At 39.2% G+C, this 12491-nt stretch overlaps 1 protein-coding gene across 2 annotated transcripts in view; it reads right to left on the bottom strand.

Moving 5' to 3' along the window:
• Window positions 1-12491, bottom strand: part of acss3 (acyl-CoA synthetase short chain family member 3) — a 43022-nt gene that overhangs the window by 13942 nt on the left and 16589 nt on the right. For both annotated transcript variants that reach the window (XM_028571012.1, XM_028571013.1), the window contains exon 9: window positions 9215-9318. In XM_028571012.1, coding sequence (XP_028426813.1) covers window positions 9215-9318 — 104 coding nt within the window. The remainder of the gene's footprint in view (window positions 1-9214; window positions 9319-12491) is intronic.

Here is a 12491-nt window from a genome sequence, read left to right as displayed (position 1 = left end):
AACAGAGAATTCACTTACTCAGTAAATTGAATTCCTTTTCTGTCAGGCCAGTCATTCTCTGTCGTTTTTATCAAGCTTTTATCGAAAGCCTTATGACTTTTTCTTTTATCTGCTGGTTTCACAGCTTCACAGAGAAAGAAACAAACAGCCTGAACAGTATAGTCAAAACCTGCTCTAAAATTATTAGTGTGAAACAGATTTAAATTATTTTTGTAATAAAATCTTGCGTAAAGCAACGAGCATTTTGTCTTCTTCAGATCATGTTCTTCATAGTGAATTTTCTCTGTTGCCATCAAGACTTATTTTACCTGCTTTTAAAACTTATCGCCACTCTAATTTTTTGTATCCCTTCTGCAATTCGACTTTTAAATGGATAACTATTCTTTAGGGTATAGGCCTATATGTAGGTCTTGTCTATGTATGTCATGCTGCTTCTCGCCATGCCACTATCAAGGCAAACCATCTTGTGTCAGCTGACTTCATTTTATTTTTCCCACCAGGGCCTTGGGCAGATCTAAGGAGAGCTTTGTTAGGAGTGAGCGAGTGCCACTAGCTATTTGTGTGATGCAACGGTTTATCAATCAGCTGTGACACACAGTTGGCTGCAAGGTAAGGGGAGTCCCTAGGGGATGAATGGGAAAATGATGTGAACCAAACCCTGAGCCATTTTTTTTTTCTTATTTTTTTATCTCAACGGTATGCGCCTGGCACAGGTGATGAACTGTTTCAAGTGTGGAGAGATGATGCCAAAGATTATGAATTAGATGATGCATCTTTTAACGGGAGCTGGAAAACACACTCGATCTGATGAATAAAGAATCATGTGGTGATGATCCAGCAGCTTTATGCAGAGGAGCTGGAGAAGACACTTCAAAAAGGCTAGTCTAGGGTAGGGGTTCAAAAGTGTTTTGAAAAATCTAAATCCAGTGACATTTTATTTATTTATTATTAATTTAGCCTGGATACTTGTGTATCCAATGAATTGTTGTGAAATTAAACTGTATGTGGTTAAGCTGTCACATACACTGGCACACCCACTAAAGCCACCCTACTACAACTGTACTAGATTTGTTTCCATTCCTTTCAACAATAAAAGACAAACAATCAATTACAGAAAGACTTCCAACTTATTCAAGGATTTGTAATTCCAGTTGGACTTTCCCCACTTCCTCCAGTTGTTCACCATTGCGCCGAAAACACACCAAGCAGCAGTGACGTGCCACTCACTGTAATAATAACATTTTCATGCAACCGGGAAGTGTGTTAATGGCTTCTAAGGGGTAAGGAAATGCTTTGTAAACATAGGTCAACAAGTCACAGGAGTCACATGACTCTGTTAGTGATTGGCTGGGGGCTGTGGCCGCACTTTGCCACTTAAACTACCCACAAATTTAGTTTGGTCACACTTCGCCGCAGAATCAAACGGCTTTCCATAGACATTGCCCAGCAGCTCGCTGCAGGATGCACTTTGCCACTACTTTGTGTGTTTGCACCGTAACACACAAAAAACTTTACATTTATAACATTAAAAATCTATATTTAGTATACAGCTTTATATTGTCAGGGATTTATTTTGTGGATCAACAAATGCAGGTATGTTGCAAACCTAGTATCTGAAGCCTAGAGAAACTTCTACTAATCTACTTCAGAATTATGTGTGCTCTGTTAACCTACTCTTCCCATCATCGCTCATGGTGAAGGTTTTCTCGCCATCGATTACAGCTTTTGGCTGCTAAATATTACATTTCAGGATTACAAGCGGGCCGCTGGAAGGATTTTTGAGCAACTGCACCTGTGATTGATTTTGTTCAATTTCTATCTATTTTGCAGGTGAGGTACAAATAGGACAGATCTATCAATATTTATAGATGAAAGCAAAATGTGTAGGACTTAAAAAGACTGTCAAAAGTTTGAGAAATGTGTTGATTCTTAGTTGGAAGCCAGAAAATGCAAGCAAACTTTGCTTTTCAGGTGTTTTGACAGTAATGAGTTTTTCAAGGATGAGTCTGTCTCTCCTTTCTGTGATGGCCATTTTGGAGTAAATGAACCTTGAATGTTAAACTGCTTTCCATTGACAGAGTTTCTTCCCTTCTGTTGGAGAGGAAGATGGAGAGTTCTCAAGGGACAGACATTTCTAAATGTTGCTTGATTGATGTCCGGTCTCCGGAGAGACTGTCAAACAGTGCATCATGACTCCCAGCAGGAGTGACTCATGAACTCAGTAGAGGCAGACGGACACAGTATACATACCGCTTTTTATCTTTTACTGACATCAGATACCTGTGTGTCAATATAACAATACGGATACATGTTAACCATTTACATAGCCTACGTATAAATTACAGAATGATATTGTATGAAGTTTTGGGAAGATGTCCATAGATGTGTAATCTCTATAAACAGATATCTGCATATGAATGCAGAATCTGTAGGCAACGGGACAAGATTTTGGTATTGGAAGCGTTCCGGTTTCTGTTTGTAGTCAGTTTGTTGTCCAAGTAGAACTGGCTAATCAGGTTTGAGCGGGCTTTGGTTGCATACAGGTAAACAGTCCGTGTGGAGAGCAAAAGAAGCGGACGTGTTGGCTGAAATGCAATCTCGGAATCCATCAGCTATCCTCTTACAACAATTTAGCTTCTTCTTTTTTTTAAACCTGCATATGCCCATATCTGATTATAGAGACGTTGTCTCCCAACAACTCTATTCTTGCGTCTCAAGTTGCTGATCAGACCAGGCACACGGAAGAGGAAGTCTTGGCCTGGATATCCGCTGGCTACACAGGAACACCCAAAACTATTGTGCATTGCCCCCAGAGGCTAAATCGTCATCGGAACGATAGCCGATGGTTGTGACTGCAAAGTAACCAAGGTGCCCTTGAGTAAGACACTTAAATTATAAGATTGGCATTCATTTCTGGTTTTATTATAAAGAATTCCCTATAAGATACTACAACTGACAATGAATTTATCCTGATAATAAGGAAGTTGCATTTGCTGTGTTGGAAGATGAATCAATATATGCCACCCCTTTTTTGCACTACAAGTTCTAGCTAAACATGTATAATCTATTTTAGGCTAGGGCAATACAATACAAAATACAATAGTTAGTAGGATGAATTAATTAATTGGTTTTTTTTGTCTCTTCTGGGAAATTAAAAAGACAGTTAAAGGCAAATAAACAAAGTTTTTCTGTCCCTTCAGAAAGAAATTACAAAGTTTTGATGATTTAATGAATATGTATAACATGATGCCACGGTCTCTTTACTCCCACGCATTTGAAGTCAAACTGCCTTAGACACAAAGAGAAAGCAAGTGAGACGAGTGACCCACTCTACCGTGAAAAAGTAGAGAACACATTTGGATTGCAGCGCTCTCTGCCAGCTGCCTGTTATTGAGTTTAGCAGGGGGTGAAGAATTCAATGGGATTTACACATCTAGACAGAAATCAAGTGGGCGCCAGTGGTTTTTCTCCAAACTCAATAAATCACCTAGCTAGGATAGCCACAAAGTGTGGCAGGATTTTGTGTGGGTGTGTGTGAGGGAGAGAAGTGAGATTCAAACTTGACTGTGAAACAAACATCCCTTTGTTCGAAATGAATATTCAAAATCTAATACATGTGTAGTAAACTATTGATTCAAGCTACGAAGTAGAATGAAATGTTATCTCACAAACACTGATATGGAGGAAATATTTATTCATAATTCAAATTGAAAGTTTTATAATAAAAAAGCAATCGATTCTAGATCCGGAATTTTGCAGCAGCCAACAACTGGAAACGTTTTACAATTTTCATCTGCTATTTCACCACTAAATTCACTTCTGAGACTTTTTTATGCAAGAAATAAAGTGTGTAGAGTTTGAATATGGGCAGTTTTACAAAAAACTGTTTGGCCAATTGCACATTTTCTCCGATGTTGTCGGACATGAGAAGCTCCAGTCTGACGTGACAGCCAGCTTGTTGCAGCCGGGATCGCCTGCTTGCCGGCCGGCCAGTGATGCTCAGAGACCCCGCTGTCAGCTGGAAGTCTTTCAACCCTCCCACCAGCCTACGGGCCATGCCTCCTCATTTACATTGACACCTGCCAAGTCCAAATTGAAAAGCCAAATTTTAAATCAAAATGGAAATGAATGAATCTTAATTTTAAAATGTCAAAAGGGAAGATTTAGGCTAAGTATTTCCATTTAAGCTTTTCCATTTCACATTTTGAGTTTCATATTTGATGTTTCAATCAATAAAAGATTTCAAAGATTTAAGTTTAAGCATTTATATTTAAGCTTTGAATTTTAAATTTGACTTTTTACATTGCACTTTACATTTTCAAAGTATTTTATATTTCAACTTTGCTTTTTCAGTTTCCTTTTTTAAATTTAATTATGGCATGATTTTTCTTAGTAGCGTAGTAAAAATATTTTTAATTTGATCTTGCTTCGTTTTCTCTTTGGTTTTTCAATTTGAATTATGAATAAATATTTCCTCCATACACTGAAGATACAGAGAGAAAGATGGAAAATCATCAGCTCTGTTCAGCACATCCAGGCTAGTGAATGTTCAGTCAAGCCCATCCATCAGCACTGCCAGTGAGACAGATGGAGGTACAGGTAGAGAGAATGCAATGTATTATACATAACAGAGTAAACAACTAAATCACACACCACCAAAAGGCTTGCACATGTCATAACTTACATTCCCTTGTGTGTATTGGTGCCTGTTCTAAACCCCTCAAATCCTACACTGCTAATATAAACAGTAAACGTTCATACAAAAGTCTCAATAAAAGATCTATGTATGGATATTTAAAGAACTGAACATACAAATGCCACAGAGAGGGAATGGCTCTGCCATTATTGCCCTTTAGCAAATTGATTTTCTCTGCTAAGCACACACCCACAGTTTAGAAAGCTTGACCCAATTCAGGGGCTGGATGGTCACCACTCAGGAAGGTGTGTCCCTCAGTACACCCGCACACCAGACTGAACTTGAGCCTCCTCTCCAGATGGGACAGCCTGGCTTCACAAAGACATAAACTATTGGTGCATTTGATCGGTCCCTCTATCTCGTAAAAACAAGTTTACCACCAGGAAGTGGCCCTCAAATTGCAGAGAAAGTGGTAAATCCTGTAATAATAGTATACACGTCTCATGATCTCTGAATTTACAGTACGAGTTGTGACGTTCAACTTCAAAACATGATGTAAACAAATATAACGCCCTGTGGTTCACAACATGTCCAGACCACTGATGTTAATGACTAACCGTTTAATTGTTTACCGTCAATAAGAATTTTGACCGACTACAACCTGAATCACTAAAACTAAATTAATAAAACAAGGGTTAGATAAGATATACTTTATTGTCCCCGAAGGGAAAATAGTTTTGGACTCCGTCCTTTCCACAGCTTTACAAAGACAACACAAAATACAGAAAATAAGCATCTCTCATCACATACTCTCATGAAACACAAAACATGTTCATATACATAAAACAGGTACCTATGTAGTAAGCACATTAACTACTCATTTCACTGGCATTTTTTAATTGGACAACCCTGTCGGCTGCATTGTCCGTAATAAGTGTAGCACAGCCCTTGCACAATGAGATATTGCACAACTAACATATTGCCCAACCCCAATAGCCTACGTATTGCACAAATGACACAATGCACTGACATAATGCACAACCCAAATAGCCTACGTACTGCACAACTAACATATTGCACAACCCCAGTAACCTACTTATTGCACGATGACATAGTGCACAACCCAGCCAGCTGTTAACGGTCAGAAAAAAACAAAATTACCATCCCTAGTCCAGACTACTAAAAAGAACAAATATTGGAGTCTTATCATGGCTTCCATTATTACATACATCTGGAAGTGTTTTCTTTGTATCTGATCATATTTATCAAGTTAATAATGGCTATTTAAGGGGAACTCAAACGTAACAATTTGGTGTGTTAATGAGTAAATGGGTCAGAATTAGGCAAAAGAAGGCTGTACTTTTTTGTTGAAGAGGCTTAGCTGAAATGAGACAGCCTTGTCGGCCTGTTATAAGGTATTCTGCCTTGAAATGCAGACTTCAGAGGATGCAGCTTTGAACTGGAATACAGCATATACTTTATGCGATAAGCCTACACTAGGGTTTGCATTATAAACTCAAGAGCCTAAATTGATAAATTACATTTCCGCAATATTACAATATTTAGCTCTTCACACTGCCAGGGAGCCTGGACAGACCAATCAGCCAAGTGGGCTAATCTGCGCTCAGATCAGTGTGTTGCTTGTACAAACTCAAGGTCGATGGCTTTCCAACGGTCCAACAACAGTATTGATCCCATATTTAACACAGAGATGTCGTCTTGTCCAGCATCGATCCTCCATTCCCGCAGGCTGGATATTACAAAACAGAGACATCCAATTGTGCTCTTTCGTTGTCGCTGGCACATTCATCATAGTTCACTAGTACTTGGGGTGGACGGCAATCAAACAGAGTTGGTGAGGGGGGGGCACGAGGTAACACTAGCATGATGGCAGGTTGCCTGCACTTGAGCTTCCCATCCAAGAGGCTAACACAATTCTACCCATTTAAGAATCATACAACTCATCACAAAATAAGGCCTAAGAACGCATGCAGGGGAAGCTGGGAACTCAATATTTCAATTACATATCATCCAGACCCAAAGCGGCCATTTGTATAATAAGTTGACTGTGATGTGCAGAAAGGGAAGATAAACTTTTAAAGAACTGGCAAACTCACCTTTCCTGGTCTAATGTACGACAATTGGACTGTGAATTAAGGGGAATGACCTACTGAAGCAAACCTTTAAAATTATGACAGTGACTCAGCCTCTGCGAGTCTGACAATCTGAAGTGCATTGGTGCAATGTGGCACTGAGATATTGACTATGTTAACGGCATGTTAAAGGGTAGACAGATCAAAATGAAAGCCCTTCTGCACCAGGGCTAATTAACCACAAATTATTGTAATCTTGTTTAAAAGGAAAAATGCCGACTTATTGGGACTTTAGCTTATTCACCGTATCCCCCAGAATTAGATAAGTCCATACATACCCTTCTCATCTCTGTGCATTTTGTAACTCTGTCTGACGCACCCACCGCTAACCTAGTTTAGCACAGATCCTGGAGGTAACCGGCTCCATCTAGTCTACTGCTCCCAATAAGTGACAAATTATTGCCAATATTTTCCTATTTACATGTGATTTGTTAGTCACAGGGTGTACAAATAACAAGGTCATATGAGACACAGCCACCTTCTAACCGTATACAAACTGGGAACTAAATTTATATTCTCAGAAGGCGAAGCTCTGCTCCTTCTGCTATTTGGGCGGAGTGATTTGCTGGCAGCACCTGAGAAGCCCTGTGGTGAGGAGCAGAGTGTAACAACGGTGCTTTTTAGGTGTTGCACTAATCACTCCACCAAAGTAGCAGTGCTTCGCCTTCTGAGAATATAGTTTCCAGTATGTATACGGTTAAAAGATGGCTGTGTCTCATGTGACCTTGTTATTTGTACACCCTGTGACTATACAAATCACAACATGTAAAGGAAAATGTTGGTTATATTTTGTCACTTATTGGGAGCAGTCAGACAGAGATACGACACGCACAGAGATGAGAAGGGTATGTATGGACTTATCTAACTCTGGGGGATATGGTGAATAAGCTAAAGTCCCAATAAGTCAGCGTGTTCCTTTAAGTGAAAATCGACAGAATTCACATACCGTTGGTTGAGTCGGGTTCTGTGTATTTTAGACTCTACATTAGGAATAAGACAGTAAAGACTCATTGTCAAGCTATTTTAATTTCTGCTCCTAAACTGACAAGGTATTCGTGATTGCTGCCTTTCCTTTATCTCTTCACTAAGCACACACCTTAGTCTCCATGTCTCAGCCAGTCAGTCACTCAGTGTCCCATATGGGTGCAGAGTCAATTAAACATTAGTGAACTCAATGAAAGGCAATGCCAATCAAACCCCTTATTGCCACCTTGGAATGTGACCGGTTGAAGTAATGCTCTCTGGGAGTTTTCCCACCTGACTATGGCTGACTTTAAGGGGAGAAGATCTGTGGTGGACTGGCCTACTGGATATTAATCAATAATATATTGACAAGAAGTTACAGAAAAATGAAATCAGCCTTATTGCACGTGTATCCTTGAAAAAGTCAGATACTTGTTCAGTGGCAATGGAGCTGTTCCATTTCTTTTTTTAACCATCACATCCAGTTATGATTCTCATTTTGACTTCTTTAAATTGGTAAATGTTTTTTTTTCTCCAAAATGATCTTCTGTGACTTGAGCCATTGTTACATCTGCCCTGTCTGCACATTGCTATGTCAATTTGATTGTGTGTCAATTAACTTGTGTAAATGATGACACGTCACTTTGTGTGATAATCAGTTCTCAGAGAAGCTTAGAAAATCAAACATTGGGGTATTTATCTTCATAATTACTCTGGTAGAAGGGCCCTCGTCTACAATACAAAACATCAATAGGGATTAATCAAAGAGGGAAGTGTGATAAAATGATCTTCATAATGAAAGTGTGCTTTCGAGGTTATAGTGATTTTCTAGAGTTATGCCTCTTCTCAAGGCCAAGTTAATGTCAATGGATTAATAAAATACAGCAAATACCACACGTATAGTCTTCCCACACTGATACGCTTAAGGCGAGACCCAGCCTTAAAGATCGAAAAGAAGTTAAATTAATTAAAACATCATATGCAGTTCATGCTAATAAAGTACTTAAGCTGAAAGGCTTTCTAAGTATCTACGTATATCATAAGAATTTAATCCCTAAAGTTTGAGGGTAAAGTGCTTCCCAACCTAGTAGACTGACTATTAATTGCACAAGGCAGCTTCACACATAGCCTATAGTAGGGGATAAATATTTGAACAGTTTTAACTTCAACCACCAAAAATCCTGTGACATTAAGACCTTGAACTGTACATTCTGTATTAGGGCTGTGCAATCAATCAAATTTTGATTGCGATTTCAGGGAATTCAGAAAGTTCAACAGGAAAAGTGTTAAGTGAAATTTCACAGTTCCAAGGTGTTTTCACTGTTGATTTGTTTAACTCACCTCACGGTTTCACTGTTTTTTTTAGGTTCAATACATGCAACATCTTTACAAAAGTCAATGAGTAATAGTGTTAAATAATCGTGATTTCAATATTGCCCAAAATAATTTTGAACCTTCCTACCAGTCTGCCACCAGTGATCCAGGACAGGAACCCCAAAGCTCCTCTTTGCCCATTCCAGCGTCTCCACATCACATCGCTCTCCTGCCAGAAATAATGACCGCAACCTGCAAGGACACAGAGTACATCTGTCAATCACATTGAGGTAACATGACAAATCTACTCTTTCAGAAGAATGGTCAAGATAACACATCTTTGCAATGGCAAGAATCTAGTCTTTGTTTGATCATGCACATGATCAAACCTGTTTAAAGCCCTTAATTGTAAATTTCTGAAGACTTTAATGTAAAAATGAAGAACAGAAAAATAAGTAATTTAGTGTGAGTATATGCTTCATGGATTTGGCCATCTCTGTCTCTTTAAGCATGCTTATTATATACTTCGCATTGACATGAAGTGAGAGATCCTCAGAGCTGTGCAGCTTGTGAGCATCTCTTTGTTTAAAGAGTTTCGCAAAGAGAAACTTGTGTTATGGAAACTGGGTTATATCAATTCAAAGAAAAGACTACGGCTGACAACTTCTCTTGATAATCTTTCAATGTGAATTGGAGCTCATGCAATATCTCTTCAAGGAAATCTTTTTGGACTACAACCAGTTTGCCTTCACACACCATTCCACTTCACTCTTCCTGTAATACCAGCTGTGACTAAGGCATCCTTTCCCCAGCCTCCAACAACGTCAAACAAAGAGTTTGCCAGTTGCCACCTTTGCTGACTAAAGGATCTTTGTGTCTTGCCTATAATGGATTGCCTACGTACAGTCACACTTATCAGGACAGTAGAGGTGAATCCTTGTTTGTGTTGAGGATCATCTCCACTGGAGTCTCCAAGAACTCAGTCTTTTGCCTCTCGCTTTAAATGTCAAGGCAGAAAACACTGAAACGTACATGCATTTTGACTCAAAGGCATTTTAAAGTTGGATGTCTGTCTTCCAGGAAACCCAAACCATGGTGCGACTAAGCTGCTCTTTCTCCCAAGGAAAACTCTGCCCTCTATGATATGACCTCTCAGTCAGTACTGATGTGACCCTGAATCATGGAGTACTTGGAGACCACACACACACACATGACATCTGAATGAAGCAAGGCCATCTGAATCTGTCCCTGCTTCACTGGTCCCTCCTTGATCAAGCTCTAGTTTCTTCCTAGTTTGAACAACTGCTACTCCCTGGCTTCACGAAAACACCCCGTCCATGCCCTACAAGTGACCCAAAATACAGCAGTATCTATCTTCAGCCTCCCCTGATTTCTCCTACATTATTCTCTCTCAAACTCCCATTGATGGCTGCCCATGGCTGCTCATATCTAATTCACAACACTGCTGGTTGATCGCTACAAAGCTGTGAAGGGATCTGTAACCCCCTATAAGTCCAGGCCACAGTGGAGTCATAGATGGTTGTCCAATCACAACATTTTCCCCAAAACTGACTGCTAGCCATCACTCATCTTTCCCAACTCATCGCAAAGGCGAAATGGTTTTCCAACTCCAATCAAACTTGAAGTCACATTCTATCTTCACTAACAGGCAAAAATATTTTCATCATGTCCCTTTTTTCCCACTGAATAGTTTTCGTCATCCTGCTCTCTACCTGGATTATATCATGTTCTCTTTTGTCAAACAATACTCTCAAACTTGATTGTTCTTTGGTCTCGGGAATATTATGTTGTCTGGTTTGTCTGGTTTTCAGTAACACCGATTGTGGAAATGGTCTACTAAAAAATTGTGATTTCATGTTAGCAAGCAGAAAAACTTCATAAAATATTCTGCCTTTGTTTATCACCAACCAGATGCTAAAGGATGCCTGGTAGCCTTCAGCCAGTTTTAATTTTCTTTTGAGGTTTCATGTCCAGTTTTTTCTTTTTCTTTGATAAGTTCTGAAGAGTCCCGATTGTTTAAAGATCTTGTCATTTCATAAAGATTCAAGAGGACGTGGCAAGTAATTATGGGCTTTAAATTTACTTTTTTTCTTTAACATTAATAACACTTTATATTGTTAACATAGCTATAGTATCATTATGTACCAGGCATTGTCATGTTATAGGCATAGAGGGAATTATTATTCACAAGTGACGACTTTTGTTTATTGATTTTGTTTATTGACCACCCAAATCCACACAAGATCTTAATAGCTGTAAATAGCTGCTTCCATTTGATCAATAATGTACACTTTTTATGTTATTATTTCTTACAGCAGAGTTATATGTAGTATATGTGCACTACTTATACAACAATTTGGTTCCGACCTTGTATTTGTGTTGATCAAGAACTTATTTACTAAGGACTCATAATAACAGTTTCAAGGATCAAGCTGTAAGTAAATGCCTCGACTGTACAAATATGAAAGAAGTATATTAAGGACAATAATGAAACCTCTTAATTAACAATGTACCACCATTCAGCTGTCAGACATATCCTGCCCTGCAGGAGCTGAGCTACAGTGCATGTGGAATAAACGATTAACCCACTGCCCTGGCAGTGACCAGAGCCACTACCATGCTTCTCGTTATCCAAGGACAGTTTAGATTCTTTGTGGTTTTCATGTTTTCTAAGTAGTTCAATGGAGGTACAAGTTTGGAGGAGTCACATAGACACTGTGACCTCAGAAATGGTCGTGGGAGGGCGATGGTTTGGCTGCTGCCCAAGCTCAGGGACCGTCAGTAATAGTCAGTGTAAACATCTGTGTTCTGTTTTCAGGAAGAAAAGATCTTAAAAAAGGTCCAGTGTGTAACCGTTTTAGTTGTTCATTATCAAAATCTTTGTTGCCCGTTACAAACTTGTCCTTTTTCATGAATATTTACCACCACCATCAATTCCAAGTATTCCTTTTGTCTTGAAATTTTACATTTGCATGAACTGGGGTAGACGCTCCATATTCATGTGCCATCTTGAAATACGTTAGCCGGTGAGGGACATACAGGACATACTGCTCCGCCTTTTCGCCTTTAACGCTGATTCTTTGAGCTCAGTGTGACTTAGTTGAAGTGAGAATAAATAGACACTGATTTAAGCAAAGGACAATATAGCTAAAGTTGGTGGGAGTGGTTTTCCACACAGATGGACATTTAATCTCCAAAATTAGTGCATAACAGAATGTCTCTGTGTATGACCTGTTGTGTGTGTTAGTGTTTAGGGCTGCAACTGGAAATACATCAACATACAATACAACATGGGACAAACAGACTAGAGCCTGGTATACTGTATTCTCAGCACTATATTTCAATGAGGCAAGGCAAGACAAACAAGGTGCAAACATCACCAGCTTTTACTATGCATCAAAAAA

Source organism: Perca flavescens, chromosome 23 (genome assembly GCF_004354835.1).
Source record: "Perca flavescens isolate YP-PL-M2 chromosome 23, PFLA_1.0, whole genome shotgun sequence".
Taxonomy (NCBI): Eukaryota; Metazoa; Chordata; class Actinopteri; order Perciformes; family Percidae; genus Perca; species Perca flavescens.
The sequence above is the reverse complement of the archived record's forward strand: the minus strand, read 5'-3'. Positions and strand labels throughout refer to the sequence as shown.